This window comes from Episyrphus balteatus, chromosome 4 (genome assembly GCF_945859705.1).
Source record: "Episyrphus balteatus chromosome 4, idEpiBalt1.1, whole genome shotgun sequence".
In the NCBI taxonomy this organism is placed as follows: domain Eukaryota; kingdom Metazoa; phylum Arthropoda; class Insecta; order Diptera; family Syrphidae; genus Episyrphus; species Episyrphus balteatus.
Window position 1 is genome coordinate 10,238,101 of NC_079137.1, and position 26,840 is coordinate 10,264,940.

The window sequence follows — 26,840 nt, forward strand, 5'->3', positions numbered from 1 at the left end:
TTTTTGGAAAAAACAACAAAACAAAAAAAAAAAAAAACAAAACGAATCGCGCTCACGTTATTTTGTGAAATTCAATTTTCAACTTAACTGTAATTAATTTATTTCCTTTTTTTTGCGTCTTCTTGTTGTTGTTTTTGTTTTTATTGTGCTTGATGGTATATAGTTGCTTCTGTTTGCTGAACATTAAGATATTTAGCAATAATGCATCTGAAACGTTTAGCACGTCTCTCAGATTTAATTACAATTCGAGGTATTTTTTTTTTTTTTTGGTTCGTTACTTATTTTTGTGGTTATTTATTTATTTTTTTTTGTAGCTAGTTTTTCTCATTAAAGCTAAAAGGTGACAATTTAAACAATTTTTTTTTTAATTTACAAAGAAAAATAAAAGACTATGGCTGGAGTCGTAAGTGTGTGCTTATGTGAACTATAGTTTCTGAAAGCAACTTTAGAATTTTTCCAGAAGAAATTTCAAAGAGACCTTACAAAAATATTCTAAATTGTAACTTTGGATCAAAATATTTCGGTGAAATAACCTCTCAATCAATATATGTTTTCAGTACATATTAGATAATTTTATTTTGTTTTAAACGATACGTAGCACGATTTGTTTCTGAGTAAGCTTCTAGAAGCCTTGAGTGTCTAAATGCTTTTACCCGAAATTTAAATTCATTTAAAAACTTCTGCCCTTGAGAGAGGTCACCATACATTATAGCAATAAAATGATTACCATTTTGACTGGCAATTGTTATTTTATTTAATTCATTAATTCCTATTTTTTTTTACAACTCCATACCTGACCCTAATAATAATAAATTAAAAATAAAAAAAAAATAATAATTATCTAAAATTTTGCTCATTTTAAACAAAAATTTCAAAATCAAAAATAAGAAGCATGAAGAATATTTCAATCATTTTTCTTCAATTCCAATTGCAACATTTAAAACATTGACAGACAAAATACTTTTAACCAACATTTATGTGTGCATTGGAATTTCTGACACATTTCTGACAATTTATCTGCAAGTTTCACGGTTCTATTTGGACACACGATAAATATATAAAAACAAAACAAAAATCAAATGCCCGCACCCAACTGAACTACTATACTGCTGTTGTTAGTTTTGTTAAACAAAAATCATTTTTATTTTTTTCTGTTTATTATTTTTTTTTATTGAAATCAATTGATTAAAGTTAGAGAGGACTTTAAGTGCAATTTGCGATTGGTTGGTAGAATAATTGAAATGACTCAGTCGATTTGCCTTCAAAAAATCTATACCTAACCTACCTTAACATGTTTCACATGTTGTCATGATGGTGGAGTATAGACAGGTCTTGAAGTTTTATAGTTTTGTTTTGATGTGAAGTTAAAGTTTGAGGTATATCACGTTTTGGTCATATTTTTGTTGTTATTTTTTTTGTGGCAGATATGTCTTAAAGCTTGAGGATATTATTACATGATTGAGTAATTGTTGTGACTGCAGGAGGTTATGTTCTGATTCTGTGAGACAATTTTAATGAGAAATCTGTCAATTTGGCTCCTGTGGTCGGGTTAATCGTGTGTGAATGACAAACAGAAATCGATTGATAGATAAAAGCTCTTAGTTAACCTTTAAGCAAAATGTTACTATGACATTTTTGTTTGATATAATGGAAAATTCTTTTGTTGATAAACTTAGGGAAAAACTATTACAAAAATCAAAATTGTGTCAAAAAAAATGCAAAAATACATAATTTATTTGCTGGGTTATTGAATATTGGAAGCTTCAAAAACCAAAAAAATTAAAAATTGGTTGAAGGACTCTGCTGATAAAGGTAGTCAAAGTTTCCTTATTTTTAAAATCAAAGATTTTTTTTTTAAGTTTAAGAATTTTGGTGTAAAGCTCAACAGCCTATAATTCAAAAATAATGTTTTCTATATTGAAACTTGTAAAGAGGATTTTTTGTATTACGATTATGATCCTCCTTTTTCCCTTTTTTTTTTTAATATAGCAAGTTTTGAAAATTTTCAGATATTCGGAATTTTGAATTGATTTTTACTCTAATCTGAGTTGCGAAATTTCTGTCGAAAGTCCCCAGACTTTTTTTAAATATTTCTGAAACACTTAGTAAAAAAATCAGCTGCCACTTTAAGCCTGTTTGAGTTTAAGAGTGATTTTTATGCATTTATGGCAAAAGAAAACATCGAAATGAAGCTACAATTACCAGATTACTTAAGATTATAAATTCTAAAGACCTTGAAAAAGTAGTGAAATCAACCAATTCGGAGCTTATTTATACCAAACACTATAGTTTGCAAATCATTTCGTCGAGCATTGAGGGTCGGTAATGCAGTGTATTCCTTTTTTTACATTGAAGTTGACAACTAGGACAAGCTTTACAATCGAAAAAGTAATGCTTAAATGGTCAATATTGAAAACTTAAGAGGGTCGATAATGTAGTACGCAGTTGTACAATTAAATTAATATGACTAATAACGGAATTTCATTAAAAAAAAATTGTAATAATGTGAACTGCCTTATCATCCTCAAATCTAAGTGTTGACTATGATAATAGCTCTTATTTTTCCAGTGTTTGCATATTAAGTGCCACTTAAATAGTTTGAAAAAGATCTTACCAAAGAGACACTTTTCTATGTGCAGATGTTAACTGCTTTACCGACCGTCAAAATAAGCATTGTCTGTGGAAACTAATCATAACTCTTCTCAAAAGACATCTTTATACATAAGAGACAGCCAGATCATCCCATGAAAAAAAACTAATTATTATATTTCTTTGATTTTTGCAAACACAAATTGACACTAATTAATTGTTCTTCTGTTCATTGCAAAAAAAAAAAAAACCAAGAAAGAAAGAAAAATTAAAATCTCACAGTTATTCATAATTTTTCTATCATTTGTCAAAATTTATTTATTTAAGGCCCCTAAAGCACTTGATCAGTTTCATTATTTATACTCAAAATATTTTTTTCTTACCTCAAATATCAATAACAAAAAGCAACTCAATATATCAATTTACATTTTCGCCAACCAAGAAAACAAAACAGAAAACAGCAAAATCAATATCAAATCATTAAAATTGATAATCATAATTAATCACAATCATCATGGCACGAAAATGATGTTTTCTTCTTTCCTTCACGGCGACACAGTCGATAACTTTGGGCTGTTTCAAGAAGTTCCAACCTGCGAAACATAACAAAAGTCTCCTTTACTATGCTCTCTCACTGCATAATCTGTGGCCATCATTCTCGATTTTTTGTTTTGTTTTTGTTTGCCAAATTACCATCACCATCATCAGCAGCATCCTCATCCTTAGAAATTCCATGCCATTAGGTTCGCTTTGTTTAATGCCCTGACTTGGCATCGCACATCTCAAGACAGACACACTGCTGCTGCAGTGCAAGTTTCATTAGAAATTGCCAACGCACGCTTTTCAAATTTAAGAACTTGACGCGTCAAAAGTGACAGAAGGTGGTGGTGGTGGTGGATTTTTGTGTTTGTGAAACCATCTCATGATGGCTGCGCTTATACATCTTCCACAGTACCTATGCTATGCATGACATGACCTTCGTGAATATTTCTCCTTTAAATTGCTCTATATGTTGATTTCTTAAGATTAAGGGGTTGTCTACACTTTTTGTGTTTTTCTTTTTTTTTTTTTCTTACAAAAATCGTGCAAAAGTCGTCAATTTATAAGCTAACAATGTTTTTTCTTCTTCTTTTTCCAGATGATCCTCATGACCTGCCCATATGAGTATAAATTCTCTATATCCATCTACTTTGTTGTTGTAAATTTAAATGACAGCCAGCACTAAGAGAGTGGAGAAGCGAGACATCGTCAAATCAAATGCACCTGACAGGAGATTTTTTTTCTGTGTGCCTGTCTGTTTTTTTGACAGTTCTCCCGCATGGATTCCGAATGGATATTATATTTTTGTGTTTGACATTTTGACAGAAGGGAATTAAGAATCTGTCCCTATAACAAAGACTATACCTGCATGCATTTTATATCCGATATAGGGACTCACAAAACAACAAACGACAAGAGAGAGGTTTAGGAGAAGTATATAGTGTAAACAGAACCTTGGCATGATTGGCTCCGATGAAATGTCGTCAACAACGAGCATGGATATAAGTGAGACATTTCGACCTGAAGATTTATCGAAAACGGATTTTTTTGATTTTGTCACAGCACCGGATATGGGTATTGGCATCGGCGTTGGCCATGATGATCGGCCGCCTGGAACTAGTGATACAAATGGAACGACAAATGATCCAGCGTTAGATGGTTATGATCAGGTGAGTAGGATAAATTTGTTTCTATTTCATAATATCTGAATATCTTATAAGTAATTGAAAGGCTGTCGATAATACAGTTTGTTTTTCATTAGCTGCGTTCCTTTAAAGAGCGTAGACTACACATGAGTAGATAATTTGTGGATCTTTTACAAAAATCTTCACAGGGACATGATATTGATATGCAATGTTGTTAATAGTACTAGATTACTACTCATGAGTAGTCTGCCACCTTCAAAGAAACGGAGCTATCGTATACATAAGTTCGGCTCTGTTCCATTCGAGGCGGTTAACTACTCATGAGTAAAAAGAATAGTTGATCTACTACTACAAATAACACATGACCTTCTGTTTGAGTAGATAGACTGTGTGGTTGGTAGTACTAGATTTCTACCTCAAAAGTTCGGCACCGAAAATGTCAACAAAGGTTTCGTTACTTTGGATGTGGTAGACTTCTCATGAGCAGAAATCTAGTACTAAACTAAACTGCACAGGTTTTCTACTCGAGCAAATGATCATGTACATATTAACTGTAGTACTAGATCTAATAATCATCTATAAGTAGTCTACCAACTAATAAAAAAAATGCAGGTAATGACATAAGTCGTTGTGGGTTCAAAAGTTACCACGGTAATTAAAAGAGCTTGATATTTTATTTGATTAGATCGCAGCAAAAGCTAAAACTAGAGCTTGTAAAGTTGTCGTTTAAACGTTGAAAAACTTGATTTTTATATGAATCTTAACACTACCTTATCTGCAAAGAAAAAATGGGAAGTTTCCAAATCTGTCAAATTCAAATGTGACAGCCCTCACTTTGATGAACCTGACAAATAAAAATTTAAAATTTATAAGTTAAATTGTTGCTTACTATTAAGAATATTTTATTTTATTAAAAAAAAAGCTCAACAGTTCGCAACGATGCTTTCTAAAAGAAAAACAAATGTCAGTATCATCAAAGTGAACAGTTTGACGTTTAAAAAAGAGATATTCATGCCTATTTCCGAAGACGCAGAAGCACTACTGCGGGAGTGAGAGTCACTATCGTCAGATTTTCTATTACTGAACCCGCCGGGTGCGGAAGTGATAGAATGACATTTGGCTCTACAAATGTCAACAATGACACATATCGGTAAGCAGTTTAGGGTTGTTTCGTGGATCGGTAATACAGTTTATCCCAGGGAGTTCACGGATTTAAACTTGATGCGGTTGCGGATCGAGTAGATTCCCGGGGAGTGAATCACTGCGTCTTCCGTAATAGGCTTGTTTATTGCCGTTTGCTTAAAAGCCCTATTTAAGGGCTAGTTTCAAAGTCGACACTTTAGTTAGGGATGGCAAGGAAATGCTCCTTTTAAGATTGAAAGCGTCAATTAAGTTTCAAATATCGGTCACTTAAGTCCCACTTACTCGACTGTGGTACTGGCCCTAAGTCGCCAATCATTCACGACTAATTGAAAAGGCAAATAAGTTTCCATCAGCACCGATTGGACTGCTGGTGAGTTGTCGTCGTCGTGTTCATCATTGCAATCGCATAATTTAAACTTTTCGTTCGATCGGACATCTTGATTGTTGGTAGAAGCTATAGAAGCACTATACAAGCATCTTCATGGATGAAGGTATAGATGATAGGAAAACGTCATTAGGTTTCATGATAATCAATAGATTAACACGATTTCCGATGATTTACGATATGACCTCAATGAGTGAGTGAATATTTTTTTATTTTTTTTTTTGTGTTTGCCACCATCACCAGGAGGAAAATGTCCGTTCGTCGTGTCCGTTGTCGGTCGTCCGTCGTCGCACAGCAAGTTGTCTTGTAAAGGAGCTTAAAGAATTACTCACGGTGGCTGAGCTCAAAGGCTGGTTGTAATTCTTCATTCATCATAATCACGCTGCTGGCAGCATCAACTGAAAAAAAAAAATTGTGAGCGGGGTCTTGTATAGAGTTTTTTTCACGTTTTCCTGCGTGGGTCAATAATTTTCTTCCCCGCTGTCGGCCGCTGACGTTTCATACATACAATTTCGTCAATTTACGCTGCGCACTATAAATCATTGTCAAATTATTATGACCGTCGTTGATTGTTGTTGTTTTTTTTTTGTTATTTTTGTTGTTTAAGGCTCTGTTTTGATTGTCTTACGTGATAATGTCAATTAGCTAGTCATCGTACCATGACCATGGATGACCGACGACGACCACTATAAGCGACGGTCATAGACTTCCCATATCTTCATGGTCATGGACAATGAGTATCTTACTGTGATGTAGAAATGACGTCGTCCATCTCTCGGAGCTCTTAGCAAGAGAGGAGGATACAAGAAAAAAAAAACTGGAAGCAAATTAAGAAGATAGAGAATCTGGGAACCTTATTTTCGCACGCAGATCACACTGATGAGCACAAAGTTCTTTTACATGCTATATGTAGAATATAACGTGTGATCATGATCGGAAGGAGGCATACTTTTGTGACCTTTATTTTGCCGCGTAACGACCACCGCATCGTTGGGATACTGTTGTTTATGGAGTGAATGAATGGATCTTGTGCGCGCGAGGTCATAACTGATCCAAGCTGATGGATATTATTGGCAATGTCTGGGCAATTAACACCTATAACATAAAGAACTAAGATTAGAGTTGGCTTGAAGATGTGCCCACTTAGGTGATAGCAAAGTGTAAAATCTATATGCTATGAGGGGTTATAGGTATATAAATACTGCCTTTTTATGGTTTCAGTAAAATTTAAAAACTGTCAGAAATCATTATTCTCAAAACTAAGAGTTTGTGATTCTGAGTTTTAAACACGATCGATCGGTAAGTACCACTTAAATGATCAAAATTAGGAAGCTTACGTAACAGTGTTTTATTTATTATAGAAATGTGCACTACCTTACCGTCTCTTAGTGAGGCTTCCCATCCAAAAATGTTCAATCAAAGTTTTTACTCACCTTTGAAAAAAAATAAAACTGTATTACCGACAATCTTTAGTAAACTCACTGCTGAATTCTGTGATAAGAAGTCGTTAAAAAGTGTTACAGTCGAGTGAGTGATCATTAAATGTACGATATTGGAAACACTTAAGTCTCATTTCCCCATTTAGCTTTAAAGAAGACCTACATCACCGACAAACGGATACTTTATTGTGCTTCTAGTATAGCAGCTCTGTTTAAAATATACCATAATTTTGTCCGTTTCAATTGATATTTAGGTAGACCAGACCTAAGTTTGGAAAGGTAGTTTACATACTTATGAGAAAAATAATTTTTAGTGTCTATGTTACAGTCGAATAAGTGGTTATCAAAAGCCCGATATTGGAGACTGAAGTCTCATTTCTCCATTTAGCCTTAGAGAAGATCTCCATTTAGCCTTAGAGAAGATCTACATTACCGACAGACTGATACTTTCATGAGCTTCTAGGTTAGCAGCTCTGTTTAAAATGCATATATGCTGATATCGCGATTTCTCAATTTTTACTAGAATTTAAAGAAGGTAGACAAGACTTAAGTTTAGAAAGGATAAGGAAGTTCACTTTTATATGTACATAATGATTCTTATAGTATGTGTTACAGTCGTTTAAGTGGTCATTATATATTCGATATTGTAAACTTTAGTCTCTTCATTAGAGCTCTTCATTACCGACAGACTGATACTTTGATGTTCATCTAGGTTAAAAGAGCTGTTTACAATATATTATCATTTTGTCCAGTTTTAGTTAGATCTTCGGAAGATAGAAAAGACTAAGGTTAAGGAAGGATAAGGTAGTGCACATTTTAATGTGAAAAGTGGCTCTTGTGGTCAGTTTCACGGTCTTTAAATGGCCAATATTGGAAACTTAAAACTGTGCACTACCTTATCATCCCTAAACTTAAGTAGTGACTGTAAGATTGACGCTTAAGTTTTTAATAACGAGAACTTAAGTGCGACTTACTCGACTGTGAGATCGGCCCTAAAACAAGCAAAAAGAAGATGTTGAGGTTGTAGGTCACTAGGCTTTGCTTCCCCATATCTTTTCTTTCGAGCTCAAACAAGAGTGTCAGAAACAGATTAGGCGAGAAAATTAGCAGCTTATATAAATCTTAGTGATCATTAACAAATAAATCAACTGATTAATGATCGTATAGAACCGTTAAACGTCCCTATAACAGCTATAAGAGCTTATTCCACAACTATTTTAACTCCTGATTTATGAAGAAACATAAGCAATAATACATCTGAAAAACTAGCATTAAATACTTTTGTCCCACGGCTAACAAAAATTACTAAACGAATCATAAATCTTGATCAAATCTACACACACACATTTCTATCTCTTAGATACTTGTATGTTTGCAATTGATATTTAATTAGAATCACATAAAATAAACTACAATGCGCTGCTGCTTCAACACAAAATCACTATAACTAGCGCCGCCGCTGTGCATCTTTACTTGAGGGAATCTCCACTTCAACTTCTTTCCAAAACGTGTCAGAATCTTTAATTACCCAATCGACTCGGGGTAAATATTCCTAAAGATACGTGTACATTTGCAATGTGTTTTGTGTTGTGTCTTGGAGCGTTCAATACTTCTAATTAATAATGATTATTTCAGATTAAACCTAATGCTTTGTCGATGCGCACAGCCAGTCAGCAGCGCCGGCGCACAAGTTATAGGAAAAAAGGTATGTATTCAACCAACACATGAGTCCATTTAATTTGCATGTATACCAACGATATCGCCTAAAGCCGCCATAAGGCTTTTTTTTGATGAAGAAGCGAATATTATGGGCTACAGTTGGGTACACCTCTCGTACCTATACTGTTTTTTCTATAGCTTGCTGTAACGCGCATAGAGAAAACATAAACTTTAGACGAACATCATCGTTTGTTTATTACCAGCGTATTTGCTTCTGGGCTCTATAAGCAGAAGACATTATACTCGAGCTGTTGTTAAATGAGTGGTTCTGTTTTTTTTTTTATTTGTGTGTTTCGACGAGGGGAATCCTTTAAAATATCATCAAAAATCACTTCCGTGTGTTTGCTAGGCTATATGACTCTGGTTATGGTATCTTTTTCAAAAAAAAAACTGAAGAGTTTTCTTTTTTGGGATAAACTTATGCCCGAAGGTACTAGGGGTAGTGAAAAATGATCAGTTGTACACTAAAATTCTATAATGCTAGTGCTGCAAGTGTTTGTCATTAAAATGACCAATGAGGAGATTATTTTTTTCTTTTTGATATTTATCTACAAAAAGTTAGAGTTTTACTGTTTCTTTGAAAAGCTTACGGCTTCAGGTTGTAGTGAAATATTGTATATGGTCGAATTTCTCAGGAGTTTCATATATGTTTTTTTTTTCTTTGAACTTTAAAGATACCGCAATCTTTTAAACAGAAACAGAAGACGCAAAGTAGAAAAGTAGGTATACTCCACTTTGTTCATAAAAGCCATTCAATTAGGGTCTTAATTTGAAGGTGTCAATATTTAAACTGATGGTAAGGTAGTGCAAAGCTGTTACCTTATAAACAAGACAGTGTTATGTCAACTTTAAGATACAATTAGAAACAACTAGAGTACGCGATTTTTGAAACTTGAATTATATTTTCTATTCAATTATGAGAACTACATTACCGACGGTAACATTTAATGTTTACTGTTGAAGTATCCCTCGAACCCAGTTTAACCGACATTAAAACTTAAGTTAAACTTCCCAAATAAAAATCCAAACTATATTGCCGACGCTAAAAAAGGTCCAGTTTCACAGTCAACATTTAAGCTTAGGAATGGTAAGTTATTGACTTGTAGGCAAGGTTATGTATTATTAATTTTATAAACTAGTTTCATATTCAAAATGTATGTTAGTTTGGTGTCATTTAATCGACTGAGAAAGTGGCCTAAGAACACTTGTAAAATTGTATCTTAAGCAAAATGGCTAAAGAATCACTTGTGTTCTTCCCAACTTTATTACCCAATAACCTCGGTTTTTCGAATCCCTCTTCCCTTCGTTGCCGCAGAAAGACCAGAACAGTTTATTTACTGCATTAACCTACGTTTAGTTCTCATTCATTATACACAAATATGATCAGAAGTTTCTCAAAAATGTTCCATCCGAGTCAAGTGAGCAACTTCATCGCCGATTTATAGAACGTTCCGGTGAGCTTAATTTTGTTTTACAAGACTTCTGTTGGGTGCCATTTTTCGTGTATTGAAAAACTTACACTAAACATCATCATTTTTTCCACGTTATTTTCTCTTTAGGCACTATTCCCTTGAAAAATTTAGAGTAAACCTTGATCCAGTATTAAAATTTATTTTCAAAGGACCTGGGCCCTATTTCATAAAACTATTAGTGTTGTACTTGTAGACTTGTAGTTACAAGCACAAATAAAGTATGGAGTTGTAGTTTTCTGTTTCATAAAAATTTTTATTCATTTGTAGTCTGGCGAATTCAAACTATTTTGCTTCTAAAAAACTACAAGTGTAACTAGGAGTAACGAAAATAAACAAATAATAAACAAATATTCGAACTTTCTGTAGCAGCAGCGAGCGACGAAATATTATGATGAATATTTGTGAAATATAATAAACATATTGGCTTTAAAAGCTAAAAGCTTGATTTTTAAAGATTGGTTTTTGGTAGATTATGGTCTTAACATTTAGTTTAAATAATAGGCTATAGAAAAGTCTATGTTTCTTGAGAAAAAAAGATACAAACAAATGAAATTGAGCTTTAAAAATGAATAAGTGTTGTTTTGTTTGATTTTTGAATAGCAAAATGTTTTGAAATTCCTTTGAACTAAAACATTGATGCACTAAATATTACTTGGCAAAACACATCATCTATTGCAACTTTCGTCAAAAAAGCTTTAACTCATAAATGAACTAAATATTAATCTATAAGTAAATTAATCTTTAAAGAAAAATAACTAAATTTAATCTTCATTATTTTTCCGCTTTAAGTGGTGGAACTCCCTCGGAAACTTTTTGCACTTTTTGTTTAAAAAATTCTTTACCATCTAAAAAACTATTTTCAGTGATCTTAGCGTTGTATGAAGCATCAAAAGCTCATAGATATGTATATGTATATGAAGACTATAGTCTTCAAACCCATGCGCTCCAAATCTAATGCAGTAGGTTACAAAAAATTTAAACGCATTTTTCCGCTCCGTGCAACGTAAATCAAAAACTAATGAAACTATCGAAATTTAGTGGAAATTATTTCTTTATTTTATTGCATTTATAAAATAAGGTATTGGAATTTATTGAAAGATCTTTAAATTGTATGTTTCAGATGTCCAAGTTTTGTTGTCTCTATAGTAAGGTTACATGGAAATTCAAATGCAATTACAACTCATTATTTTTAAGTAATTGAGATTCCATTTTTTTGCTGTCTAATTTTGGCAAAACATATAGACTAAAAATGACTGGCACCAAAATGACTCCTTCCTACCGTGGTACATATTTATACTGTATATGTATACCATATCAAAAAGTTAAGTTCAACTTGTTTCACTTATCTATATCCTTTAAAACGGTAACAGATACACTGGAAAGCTCCTATTTTGAGTGGTAAACTGGTAATTGCAGGTAGATGAATACATACAGATTTGTAAGCCAAGACTATTTGTCACTAGACAAGGAAGATTGATTTTAGTGCCAACCACTTTTTTGGCATCATTCAAATTGAATCATTTATTTTCAAAACATGATAATTCCATGATTTTAAATTTTGCAGGAGAAGAAAAAGAAGATAGACGTGGTTATCCCTAGAGTAACAATTTAGGACTTATCATGTTTTGAAAATAAATGATTCAATTAAAAAGACTGCATTGTTATTTCACTTTTACTACCTAATGCCCTTCATTGAATGTCCACACAACTAGTACATTTTTTTCTATCATTAACACAAAAAAATTGGTGAGGATTCTTGATTTTAATATTTGATCATTAAACTTATTATAACCTTATCCATAAAGCACATTCCAAGAGCAAATTACTCTCCATATTTTTCTTTATTAGTCTTTCTCCTCTTGTAAGAAATTCGCTTGTAGTTACAAGTCTATCACTAATAAATTTTTGCGCAAATACTTTTATGAAACAGAAACATTCGCCTCATTTGTAAATTTGCTTGTAGATACAAGTCTACGATACTTGTAGTAATTAGTCTATTCGAATTCTTTATGAAACAGAAATTTGCTGATAATTTACAAGCTACAAGTAAATTCACAAATAATTATTAGTCTTGTAGTTTTATGAAATAGGGCCCTGCACTTGGGGCGCCATCCATTTGATAAACAAGTCAAAATATGATTACGTTTGTGAGTACCTACCAAGATAGGAAACAGAATAAACATATTACTAAGATACATTTGTTACTAAAGGCACTGGAGAAGCACTAGATTAATTGATTTTACTTTATCAAGCTCGTGTTGGGCGCCATTTTTTTTTTTTTAATTCCATTAAATATCGTTAGTAATCAACGCCAGTTTCTGGTTGGTAAAAAATTAAGAAATAAATCGTTTTCTCTATTAATAAAATTATTGAGGAACCTACGTTGGGCGCCATTTATTATTTAACGAAAAGTGTTCTCTTAAAAAATCCTTTGCATTGGAATCAATTTAAAGTGAAGTTGTTGCCACTCGTGTCTTTTTAACAAATAAAAATCATCCTCAAGACTCAAAAGTCAGAATTCCCGTCTATATTTTGTCATTCTTATATGCCCAGACATCCACCAAAATGGCGACTTCAATATAATTTATTGACATATTTTATTTTTTTTTATAAAAAATAAAACCACAGAAAAACCGAATCAAACAATCCTCACAGTGTAAACGCAGTCATAAACATCTTTTTTTATAGACAAACGAAATAAAACAAAAAAAACACCGATTTGGTTACAAATCACCCTGTCATTCAGGTTAATTAAATGATTCGTAGAGAATTTATCTTCTCACTGTGTCCGCACTCACTGTAATGCGCGGACTGTTCGTTTATGCCAGAGCATAGTAAATTTACTATTTCATCGCTGCTGGAGGCTCAATATAAGCCCATAAACCAAAATAACAAAACACAAGAAACAAACCACAATCATCATCTAATGAACTAATAACAGTGAACCCAGGGAGTCTCTCTCTGTGTTATACTGGCACATCCACATTACAAGCCAGCTACCGCAAAAGGTTGGTTTGGTTCATTTCATCTCTACAAAGCTACCGAAATGGACCTCCAATTCATATACGAGAAGATGTAGTATTCGGACACAGAGACTCTCTTGCAGAAAAAATAGATAGATACAAAATCCCCGATAGGTGCATTGTTGTGCTATAAATTTTACATGTGAGGCATGCCGCATTCAACCGTTCCGTAGCTCTATCTGCCACACAAACTAACCAATTCATCTTAATAAATCATGTTAACGTGTTCGTTTGCTGACATTAATTTTGGCATCTCTGGAACGCGTGTTCAAACGCAAAACTATATTCATATTCAAACTCAAAGTTGCTTTAAGCTCTGCTCGATTATTGAATGTTCCGGGTTCTCTCAAATGCAGACTATATAATCTGTGCGAAAATAGGACATCTCATATACATCTGGGGCGGTCAAAGAATTGGACAAATGTACCTGTCGTGTAAACTGTGTATTATTATTATAATCCTGCAGCTGTGTTGCCCTCAAAAATCGGTTGATGATGATGATGAAGTTTGACAGCGGGAGCTGTCTTAAGGTGGAAACATTGGCCTAATTGTAGTTTCCTTATACAGACTTTAGAAGAAAAACGTTCTCTTTTTTTTTTTTTTGGTTTTTGGACCCCGTGTTGGGTCCCTGTGCTTCTGGCAATCTCCAGGTCTCAAACTGTTTTTCTTCTTGTGGGATGTGGTTTTTTGCATGCGACATACAAAATAGCTTAAAGGCTTTATTGTTGTCACGTGACATATCTATGGGTTATGTTCAACGACCTTTTATATATGGATTGGATTTGATGGACACTCTCTGTGTGTCGTTTATATCAGATATTGCACGCAATTTTGTATGTTTCTATAAAATACCTATAACATACAGTAGGAGGAGGAGCTGGGATGTGATCAAAATGTGTCTCATGTTCGTTCTTCAATCGTTTGCGTGTTAATTTTTAAACTCAACAAAAACATCCCAGCATAAAGAAGGACTACCTACCTATGTGCAATGAGTTATCTTCTGATTTCGATAGTCTAGAATGGTTTAGGTTGTTTCCTTACTATGTGTTTCGGCTTCATCTAAAGTGCCTAGGGGTTGAGTGATTTAGGATTGGATTGCGTGAATTATATTGAACAAAGATGTGATAAGAGAAAGGTTGCGTACCTATGCATGAAGTGAAGGAGTTTTATTAAATTAATGGTCAGCTTTTGGTTTAAAGATTCATTTGGGTGTTGTTGTTTGTTTGGATATGGGTGTGGTTTGAGGTCATAAATTATTTAACCGATGTCAACATCTTATTCCTTTTACCAACTTAGAGAAGAATTGAAAAAAAAAATCAAATAGCAAAACGTTTTTATTTAAGATCTATGAGGTCCAAATAAAAACTTAAGAATATATGATTTAAACTTTAAGGTCCTAAATATTTTCGGGGTTTTAATTTTAGTTACAACTTAAAAAAAAAAAGATTAAAGCCAATATTGGTACAGAATTAAGTTTTAGCTAGAACCTACATATATGGTCTTTATACCATTTTATGTTTTGAGGTCTTAAAAAATATTTCAATGTGATTTTTTTTTCGAATCAAATTTGGTGTTTTATGTCTAAATTTATAATTTCAAAAGGAACAGATTAAAGCCAAAATTGATTCAGAATATATTTCTAGCTTAACTTCAATCACGAAGGGGTCCAGACAAACAGCTTGTTATTTATTTATTTATTATTTATTTATTTATTTATTGCAGTTCAAAAATATTTACAGTTACATTGTGTGTTTATTTAAGAGATATAGAAAATTAAATTCTTTACAACTTCAATATAAACTAAGTACTAATATGAAAAATGATTTAAATGAAAAGGAAAAAAAATGACAAGGGAAAATCTACAAGAAAAAACCCTTATATGATACTTAAAAACTAAAATTGCACACAAACCCAAACGTGATATGAATAAAATATCTAATTTATAAGATTAAGAATTAGCTCATTATCAGAATAAGAACATCTTCTAAAAAAGTTATCTTGCAAATTATAGAGTACAAGCTTAAGTTGATTAACATTAGCCTTATCATGAAGCCTGGCTGTAGAATAATGCCTTGGCAAGTTTAGCATTAATTTTAATATTTTGTTTTGCACTCTTTGAAGCTTTTTTAAATGGGTTTCAGCGCAGTCAAACCACACTGGAGCACCATAAGTAAGTATAGGCTGGAAAATAGTTTTGAATATCAAAATTTTATTATGCATACCAAGACCTGATTTGCGATTTATGAACGGGTATAAAATTCTTATTACAAGATTAGTTTTGTTTATCGTGTTAGCGATATGTTTGTCGAAAGTCAGTTTCTTATCAAGTGTTACCCCTAAGTATTTGCAGTTTTCGGACCAAGCAATATCAACAGAGTTTAGCTGTAATGTATTTTGTGGCAAAAAATCTGATTTTCTTCGTCGAGAAAACCATAAAGCTTGTGATTTTTGGACATTAACCTTGATTTTCCACTTATGAAAAAAGTTTTGAAGGGTATTCAGTGAGCATTGTAAACTATTGAGAGCACAATGAGGCAATAGACTAGACGAAAAAAGGGCTGTGTCATCAGCAAACATAGCAAATTTAGTGTTTACATCCAAAGGTGGCAGGTCGGACATAAAAACATTGAAAAGAATGGGTCCCAGCACAGAACCCTGTGGAACTCCACTTTCTATATTATATAGAGTAGATTTTACACTTCCTGCGTAAACAGCAAATTTTCTGTTTTGTAAAAAACTTTTTATTAATTTAATAAGATATGTCGGAAAACCAAACATCATAAGTTTGTAAATCAACCCGTCGTGCCACACAGTGTCGAAGGCTTTTTCGATGTCCAAAAGCACAAGACCAGTCGATAATTTTGAATTAAGGTTACTTTTGACGTGATTTTTAATTCTTAAAATTTGATGACTTGTGGAGTGACCAGCTCTAAAGCCAAACTGCTCATTAGGGTATACATTTGCATCCTCAATATGGTTTAGTAATCGTCGATTAATAAGCTTTTCAAACAGTTTACTAACGGCACTTAATAAACTAATAGGTCTATAACTGCTAGGATTATCTTTTGCTTTACCGGGTTTACAGATAGCTATAACTTTTGCTTTCTTCCAATCATTCGGAAAGTACGAAAGAATCATGCAACAGTTGAAAACCATTGTAAGATACTTGGTGGCCGTTGACGGTAAGGCTTTAAGCAGCCTATTGCTCATACCATCAAGGCCAGGTGATTTTTTGGGTTTTAATTGTTTAATCAACTTCTTCACAGTACTATTTTTAAAAAAGTTGTTGCTAATAACGTTACTCGTTAAGGAATTGAGCTCAATAAGCTTATCTTGCACAATATTTTCAGTAACAATGTCACTGAGATGAGATGAGACTAAATGATTTTGGTAAAAACAGTCAGCCAATGCGGTTACCTTTTCAGATTGAGTAACAAGAACACTGTCATTGACTCTAAGAGGCGGAATAATTGAACTTTTTTTTTTGTGTTTTATGTCTAAATTTATAATTTCAAAAGGAACAGATTAAAGCCAAAATTGATTCAGAATATATTTCTAGCTTAACTTCAATCACGAAGGGGTCCAGACAAACAGCTTGTTATTTATCTTTGGTTCGAGGTCCTAAATACGTTCTTTGTCCTTGTATATCTCGAACCAAGTTTGTACTTTCAGAAACAAAACACATTATGTTCAGAATGCAATTTTCACTATATTTTTATCACTTAGAGGTCCTAATTTAAAATGTATCTAAAATTATTGAGGTCCAAATTATTTTTGGAATAACAGATTTAGGCCAAAATTGATCCAGAGCTAAGTTTTACCTGACATCCATCACGAAGAGGTCCAGATAAAAAGTTTTGTATGCTTTAAAGCTTTGGGGTCTTAGAAATTTACATTTTGTTTTTTAATTTCTCGGGCCGAATGTATAGTTTTAAAAACAACACATGCTGTTATGAGTAAAATTTTCACATGATTTTCATCATGTAGAGGTTTTGAGGGCCTAAGTATTTTTGAGGGCTTGTTTTTCACATTTATAAGTCCAAGAATTAGATATTAAAGCCAAAATGAATTAAAATAAAGTTCTAGTCTGATTACCATCACAAAAGGGTCCATAAACACCGTTTGTAAGGCATTTAGACCTTGGGTTCTAAAATTTGTATTCGTGTTTTAATTTCTTGAACCGAAGTTGTAGTTTTAAAAACAACACACGAGTGTTGTTTAGAGTAAACATTTTCACCCAGGTTTTTATCTACATGAGGTCCTAGTTAAAAATTGTTAATATATTGTAAGTTTTGAGGTCCTAACGATTTTCAGAGACTTGTTTTACAAATCTACAATTTTAAGAACAACAGAGAAAAGCCAAAATTGATACCGTATAAAATTTCATTACGAAGTGTTCCAGATAAACAGCATTCAAGGTTTGAGGTCTTAAATATTTCCTTATGTTTCATTTTTTCGATTAAATTTTTAAAAATTCTCTAAACACCTTTTAAAGCTTTCCAATCTCAACTTTATGATTTATTACTTTCAGTTCTGGACATCTGATAAGGACACCCATAGCCGTTTAGAATCGACAATATTCGAAGATCTCGATCGATATTGTTGGCAGCAACAACAACAGCACCATCATCAACATCAACAACAACAGCCTCAACATCATCAGTCCCAACAGCAATCGTCACAAACGTCTACACAGCCATCTCAACAACAACAACAGCCACAGCAACAACAATCACATCATCAGTCACAACAACAACATCAACTTCCCTCGCCGGTAACGTTAACACCATCCAGCAGTTCACAGAGCACCGCCAATAACAGTCAAGCTAATTCCTTAATTGGTTCTGTTGGAACCAGCAGCACAACAATCGTTGGTGGCAATAACAGCAACGATAACACCGATGGTCAAATTTACACATTGACAGTATTAAATGGCAATGAGCCATGGATTAAACGTGACCCAGACGCCCAATTACCACCGTCATTGGATCTCGACTCTTTACTGGGTAACTTTCCCGGTTATATAAAATCAGAGTATCCCTATGATGATAGCGGATTTAGTACGGATGGAACAAAAGAGACCGATCAGGTGCATCAGTCATTGCAGCCACACCATTTGCATAGTGTGGTTGCACAGAGTTCAATACCACCGGTCACAACGATAGCAACAACAAACAGTACAACCCAATTGGCACAGTTCCAAAATAATAACAATGATTGGCATATGGCTGATAATAATACTGAACAGGTGCGAAAACAATCTCAAGACCTTTCTAAGAGTTCCTTTTAAAATTTTTCATTGAATTTTTTGTAGAATTCTGCTGAATCTTTGCTGAGGAGTGCTCTGCAAGGCAAAGGCTATTCCAAAGGTCTTCATTTACAAAATGGTATTACGTTACTCCCTCCATCACCATCGGTGAAGGATGAAGAGCTTCGGCGAGCTCTGTTTCATTCGGAAGCTGTAAGTTCCCACCCAAAAATATTAACCTTTTTTCCTAATGTTCACATAATCTTTTCTCCAGGACTCACTTTCCTTTGCCGATTCAGCTCTAACTGCTCAAATATTCGACGACAGTCAGGGCATCGGTAATTCAACAACTTCCTCGTCTTCATCTCATTCTCATGCCCATGTCGTGGGACAATCACAATTGCAACATCAACAACAACAAACAACCAACTCATCCAATTCTAGTTCTGCCAATCCAAGCAGAAGTACACAAACAACAGCGACGACAGCTGGCATCATTGTCGAAGATATGTTCCTATCCCTGGAGACCGCCTTCACCAATGAATTCGAGAAGATCAAACGGATCGCCAATGAAGTTCAGCAATTTTGCACGGCGAGTGATTATCCCGAGGTGATAATGGAAATAACTGGTCCACAGAATTGTGTTCAATTACAATCACCACAGCCACCGCAACCGCCGCCACCGCCACAACCTCTACAGCCAGAGGTATCAACGTCGAGCAATAGTCGACCGCCACCCACGGGTAAAGGTGGTGGTGGCGGAGGAGGTGGTGGTGGATCAAAGAAGTACAAAAGATCAAATTTAAACCCTAACAATCGCAACAATAACAACAACAACAATAACTCCCACATAGCTAACAATAATAACCCCAGCAACACTACCAGTCCGACGCACTGTAATGGTCAACGAAAGGAACGATCGTTACACTACTGTTCCATCTGTTCCAAGGGCTTCAAGGATAAATATTCGGTAAATGTTCACATTCGAACTCACACTGGTGAGAAACCATTTGCCTGCTCATTGTGTGGCAAGAGTTTTCGACAGAAAGCCCATTTAGCGAAACACTACCAAACACATTTGGCCCAGAAGAGTAATGGTAGTGTTGTTAAAGGCGGCAGTAAGCATCAACGTTCATCGGGGGCGGTGGCAGCTCTGGCTGCTCAGCAGCGACAGATGAGTCCGAATACTGCGACACCCCCAATTCCGAATGGGCCATCACAGCCATCATTGCCAACACTGCCGCCAGCTAATGGCCTACTCGCGAACAGATAAAAATGTCTACCGCCCGCTGGGCTCCAGTAGTGGTGGTCTTAATTTTTTCTTATATACATCGTGTCGCAATCGTTCCTAGATAAATTGTATTTTAATTTTTTGTTTTTAATTTTTTCTTTTGTTTTTTTTTTTTTATTTTAATTTTCATTCGAAATGTGATTAATTTTAATGTTTAGACAATTTTGTAGAGTTTTATTTTGAATATTCTTTGTTTTTTGTTGAGGTATTAACATGGACATTTGGTCAAACCTTGGTTTAGCAATTTATGCATTCGTACAAAATTTAAGTTGATATAACCGATCCACTCCAAACTTAGTATTTTTTGAATCCTGTACACGTACAGTGGGGTTTTTTAATATTTTTTTTGGCTAAATAATAACGGTACTTTTATAACAATTTTAGAAAAGTTTAATTATCTCAAAACCGGCTACTACGATTTTGATCAAAAAATTCAAGTGTTAGTTTTCAGACAAGGTCTATAATTTATGTTTTAATGGTTATTATTAACGATATATCTCATAAAACCGTTTTTTAAATATGAATTAGTTTCAACGAATTTTTTTAAACAAAATCACTTTTATAGTTTTTATATACCTAAATCCAGAGATCAGAAATAAATCTCAACCTTTTGAAAGGTTCCTTAATAACTCTTATTTGTCGCCATTTTCAACAAAGGTCATAAAATAACCTTTATTTTTAAAAAAGAAAAATTTCGGTCAAGGTCTGAGAGAAACCTTTATTTTGAATTTTTTATGTTTCGGTCAACCAGTGAGATTTATCGCTGAGAGAAAAAAATAAATCTCATCTGCAAATGTATCAATTCCTAGAGACATGAGAGTGGTGCCATATGAAAGCTTATATTCTCAGCTACCCGATAGTGGTATAATCGGGTTTTTGGATTTTTTTCAAAATTCCGAGAAAATCGCGTTTGAAAGTTGGGGTAAAATTTTTTTTCGAAAAATCCCCGAATCTTTGGACGCTCCTGGAAGCTAAACCGCTTGAGAGCAATTTTTGGGAGTGATGCCAAATGATAGATTGTGTCATGGGCCTACGCTTTGCACATTGTCAGATTTTAAAAAAATCATCTTTCATGTTAAACCGCCACATCATGCCTATTTTTTCAGAATCGGGCTTAACTTTTTTTTGACCTTTAAGTTCTCCCGGTTTGAGAACGCGTGCACCTACAGGGATGGGAGTTGTACCCAAATGAAGGTTAGAGTCTCCGCTACCTTTTGGCATCAAACATTTTTTTTCATTTTTTTCAAAATTCCGAGATATAGCCGTTTGAAGTTGGGCGGGCGAAAACGGTTCTGGAAGCTGAACGCTTTGACCTAGATATTAGAACATCGGTCTCTTGAAATATTCGAAATTGCATTGGTTGTGCTTGTCGTCCCAGCGACTCAAATCACAGTGGAAAACACATTTTCGGCTTTAGATTTTACTTTAAACGAAAAGAGGTATAATCTTGGGTCTAAAGAACTTTAAGAGTCTATTTAGTTCATACATTATTTAACACATAAATTTAGAAAAAACATCCTTTTCATTTTTATTTTTGCAATATAAAGAAATTCTTGACATATTCGACATTTTCCTTTGAATTGACCATTTTTGATTTATTTTCAGCGAAAACGGTTAAAAGTTGACCTTTTCCATTTATTTTTTTGTAAAAACCTCAACCATTGAGAGATATTTAAAAAAAATAAAAAATAAATCTCAACCGATAACCTTTATTTTTGATTTTTTAAAATAAATCTCAAACCTTAACCGAAACTATTTAAAGTAATGTGGTAACTCTCAGAGAGAAACCGATTGAAAATAAAGGTTGACTGTTATTTCTGGTCTCTGTCTAAATCTAAAATAAAACTTAAAAAAAAAAAATTATTTTTGGATTTAGAAAAAAAAATAAATTTTCCAAAACGTGATATTAGATTTTCTTTAAATTTCGGTTTCAGATGTTGAAAAACCAATTTTATTTAAATTTAAAAAAAAGGCTCTAAGGATTTTGAAAATACTTATTCTAAAAATGTATCTTAATAACACTAATATCTGTTATGTATGTGTTATGCATACTTATTTTGGAGCTCAATTTACATTAACATGTTTTTATTTTATTTTGAAAAAAGAATTTTGAGTTTTTGATATTTTTTTTTCATGTACAGTGCATTTACCAAATTTCTATATAAAAATTGTTTCAAATTTAAGTATCTTGAACTCTAAAAGCAAATTCATGCAACCCAGTCGTGCATTTTATTTTATTTTGAAAATTGTCGAAAAAGCTCCAAGAGTACCTAATTTTGTGATTTTTTCGACAGTAAAAAATATCACAAATGACAGGTTCTGTTAATAATGTAGTACTTTGCTAAAAAAAATCTACTTTACTCATTTTACACATTTTAGGTACTAAGCTTCCGTTCGGTCAGAAGTTGACCAAAAACCAGTTCCCCATGCGCGTAGGAAGGGGGGGTCCTGGGTGGGCCAGGCCCACCCTAGAAAATCAATGGCCCACCCTAGAAAAACCGACAGTTCTACGGAAATTTTAGTCTGGTTTTAGCTCCCACTAACATTTTTTTTTAATATCGCTTGCTGAAAATTATAGGGCTGTATGTATGTTTAATAATTTAATTAATTTTTTAATTAAATTTAATTTTTTACAAAATTAAGATCTTTGGACGTCAAATATCTTTTAAACGGATAGATAAACGAAAATGGTGTCATAGGCCTTTTTTATAGAGCGTTCAATTTCCTACAAGAATATGTAAAGAAACCTGCTAAAAATCCGATTTATAAAAACATGATTTTTTTTTAGTAGAAGGATAATATAAAAAATGGAAAATTGTGAAGCGAAGGACCTTTCCGTTAATACAAAGATTTCATATTTGGTGAGTATATTCTAGAGATGTCTGGCAATCTATCGGAGTATAAAATCAAAAAAAAAAATCGATTTTTTTGAACCAGCCTTGTGTTTATGTATATTTTTCTTAGTCAGCGATATGTATAAATACCCCGTTTATATGAGCAGTCGGATTCAATAACTAGCTTTTTCAATGTGTGAATTGTGTTTAATAGTTAACAGCATGTAAAATTTTTGACACTATTGAGGTTAATAAAAAATTTTCAGCTGTTAAAAATTTATTGGGCTCTGGCACCTGGTTAAATTTGAGTTAAATTTTTTTTTGCAGATGCTTTTATTTTGTTTTTTTTTTTTTTTTATTAAAAAGGAGTATCATGGCAGAAAAAGGCAGACAAAATTCTAAACAATAATAATCCATACAGCTGAAATTTTTTTTATTAACCTCAATAGTGTCAAAAATTTTACACGTTGTTAACTATTTAACGCAATTCACACACGGCTTTAGACCGTGTGTGAATCGGGTTAAATACTAAGCCGAGAATATATCTTTGACACTTTTGAGGTGAAAGGATAATTTCAGTTGTCAAAAATTTATCCTGCTCTAAGAGCCGGTTTAATTTTTATTTTCAGAGAATACATTTTTTGCAGAATTTTTTGAGTATTTTTTTTAATAACTAATCAAAAACTGAAAATAAAGAAAGAAAATTGAAAAAGTAGTACAAAATTATGAGTGTATATTAGGAAAAATTTATATTTTCCAATATATTTCATTTTATTGATGATGAAAAAAATTGTTAGTTACCCATTAATGGCAACACAAAAATTAAATTCACATGACAACGCGTGTTGGAAGTTTGTAAATTGTTAATATTTATACTTTTTTTTAAATCATTATTTCTTTCGATTTGCAAAAAAAAAATATTTATCTACGTTAAAAATGTATCCAAATTCACACAGCTAAATTGAGCTAAAGATAATGTTTTATTCACCAGACATTCAAATGTCAAAAATGTATCCTCTGCTAAATATTTAAAATATGGCTTTAGAGTCATATAGTCACCCGCATACAACAACTTTTTAATTACAAATTTTTATTTTTATATGTACACCTACACTTCTGGCTTAAGTTTCAAGAGCACCTTAAACAAAAAAATAAAGCAAATAAAATTGAAAACTTGGTAAGGTCATAAATTGCGACTGAATTCAACTTTTGTGTCGCTCAAAATAAAAGTGATGTAACTCCATCCAATTGCATTTCGATATAACAAACTTTAAAAAAACGGAGTACCATATTACACTAAACAATATAAAAAGAAAAACCAGTAACTATCAAAAATATATTGCGTATTTGGAGTTGATTCCTTTTTATATTGAAAGATATTAACAAAATACGATACCATTGAACAAAAAACACACATTTTTCAAAAAAAAAAATGAGTTACCGATTACATTACCGATCGAATATATTATTAAAAATACCGATCGAATATATTATTAAAAATAAACTTTTTGCTAATTTTAAGTTATTAAAAACAACAGAGCGTGGCGAATTATTTGCCAATTAAAGGAGCAAAGTAAATAAAATGCACTACTGTGTCACGTAGTTGCTGTAAACTAATACTTATGTTAGTTTACGGATTGTAAGGGCTTCCTTTATATAAATTTCAAAGAAATTTTGTCGATGTTGGGGAAGAGCCGACATTCAGGGCAAAGTTTTGTTAAATAATTTTTTTTGTTATTAGACTTTTTTGAGAAAAACTAAAAATGCAGTTTTACGCCTGCAAAGTTTAATCAAAATCGTTAGAGCCGTTTTCCAGTTATTTGGTATAACTTGAAGAATTTGTATGGGGGTACACTTTCTAATTAAGGTAGAAAAAGAACAAAAAAAACAACTTTCAAAAAAATTGCACACTCATGGTTATGGCTTCAGGTCGATGATAACATCTGGCCCACCCTAGATAAAATCTCTAGCTACGCCCATGCAGTTCCCTAATGTTTCGAGAACATCCTCAATTTCACATAGATTGGAAGTGGAGCAGATTAAGAAACTTTAGTTAATAGGGCTTTTAAAGAACTCAAACTTAAAACCACTTTGAAGACTCTGAAATTTGTTTTCTATTAGAAAGCTTTTATGGGAACTGCTAAGTTATTTTTTTAAATAAAAAAAAAATCAATTTACGAGAATCCTTTAACAGTAGGCAACTTACAATTAGCTGTTAAAATTTTGAGAAATTAAAATTGAAAATGAATCCGATTTTAATGTTTTGTCCGTTTTGTTTTGTGTCTCTAAGGCCCGGTGCACACATGCGTTTTTTTGACTCTATTTGATTCTATAGGAATTCTAGATATGTAAGTGTGGTTCGTTAATTTACCCCTCGCGTGGTGACGCTGCAAGAAAAAAGACTCGCAGATTCCTAAAACACGGCAGCTTCACCGCACTTGGCTCAAAGCCAATACCTACTTTTAGATTGAATTTAAATAGATTGTCTTCTTTTCAGATTTTTGACACGTTTTTATACTCTTGTTGACTGTGGAAACGGCCTTTCAAATTATACTTTAAAGTTCCAAAACAAAATCTGATACCTAATTCTATAAGATTTGACAGGTTAACCTATAGACACCAGAATACCTCGAAATTTTGTTTGATCCAAAAATCAAAAGTCCAAGTAAATGGGGACCCAAAAAAAACAGTTCACTCTGAAGCTGAACATGTATATCATCGCCTTAGTGTCACAAAGACGTAACTACATTTTGTAAGATCTTGAAATAGGTATTTAGTTTTAGAAAAACTAAGCAATTTTATAATTTGACTTATCTGTTCCGTTGCAGTTTTTTTTTTCATAATAAAAAAGTTTATTAAATATTAAAAAAAAATCTTCAAAAATAGAGTTCCTCAGAATAGTAAATTTGAGCTACGTTTTTGTGTCTCTAAGGCGGTCAAGTCAAAAAATAAAAATATTCAAAATAAAAAAAAAAAAACTTTTCATAAAATATCAACTTTAGCTTCACAAAAAAAAATAGCTAATTTTTAAGAAACTAACAAAAAAATCAATCAATAAATCGTATGCATTATAAATGTATTATTTTTATAAACACAAATAATAAAAAAAAAATAAGAATAAATAAAAAAGTATAAACTGTATAAAAAAAATGTAAATGAGGCTTCGAAAATTACAATTGTGTTTCAAATGAAAAAAAATATTTCAAAAATATAGTAAATTTGTTACAAAACATTTGCTAGATAAAATATTTATTTTCTCAAAGAAAAAAAAACCTGTTTTTTACATTCATTCATTTTTTTTTTTTTCCAACAAAAGTGTGCCAAAAATATTGAACGAAGCTTAAAAAATGGTGATAAAGTTATAATAAATTAATATTTTTGATACAATATAAATGAATTTATTTAAAACTAAAAAAACAAGAATCTTTTCAATGTTTTGTTTGATATTTTTGTTTCTTCAAAAAAAAAAAATAGAAAACCATTTGTTACATAATAATTCACCCTTGCCATTAAAAAAAAGAAAAAAAAAAGAGAATTAAATAAATATTTTTTTTACTATAAAAATAAATAATTTTAAACCATAGATTAAACACGAAACATAAATTAATATACTCATTGAATATGAATTCAATTTTTATTTCAATGAGTAAATTCTAATTTTGTTGTTGTTTGTATTGTTAGTAGTTTTAGTATTTATTTTTTTATTGTTAACATAAATCTTTGAATTATATACTCATTTTACATATAAAATATCTCTTTTTAAATGTCTTCCTAATCACGAAAATAAGTATCAACATACTGCCATTGTTTGTGTAATTTTTTTTTTATTTTATAATATTTTATAGTTGTTTTATTTTATTGTATACAATTTGTATTATTTTACTATATTTATTGATTTGTTAAATGTATAGTTTTGAAATATATTAAATTAGTAAAATATATATAAAATCGTATTTTTCCATAGCAACAAAAAGCTATATATATTTTTTGTATAATAAATAAATTTAAATGA

The 26,840-nt window shown here is 32.4% G+C and overlaps 2 protein-coding genes across 2 annotated transcripts in view; both read left to right on the forward strand.

The window, feature by feature from the left end:
- Positions 1 to 4,070: 4,070 nt before the first annotated feature.
- Positions 4,071 to 20,083, forward strand: LOC129919924 (ichor). The gene is made up of 4 exons (XM_056001032.1): positions 4,071 to 4,298; positions 17,987 to 18,703; positions 18,770 to 18,916; positions 18,978 to 20,083. Exons 1-4 carry the CDS (start codon positions 4,089 to 4,091, stop codon positions 19,974 to 19,976), a joined length of 2,073 nt encoding a protein of 690 aa, XP_055857007.1. The 5' UTR covers positions 4,071 to 4,088; the 3' UTR covers positions 19,977 to 20,083.
- A 6,262-nt stretch (positions 20,084 to 26,345) lies between these two features.
- Positions 26,346 to 26,840, forward strand: part of LOC129919457 (protein Lilipod) — a 147,200-nt gene continuing 146,705 nt past the window's right edge. The window contains exon 1 of the mRNA XM_056000332.1: positions 26,346 to 26,355. The gene's annotated coding sequence lies outside the window, so the exon portion shown is untranslated. The remainder of the gene's footprint in view (positions 26,356 to 26,840) is intronic.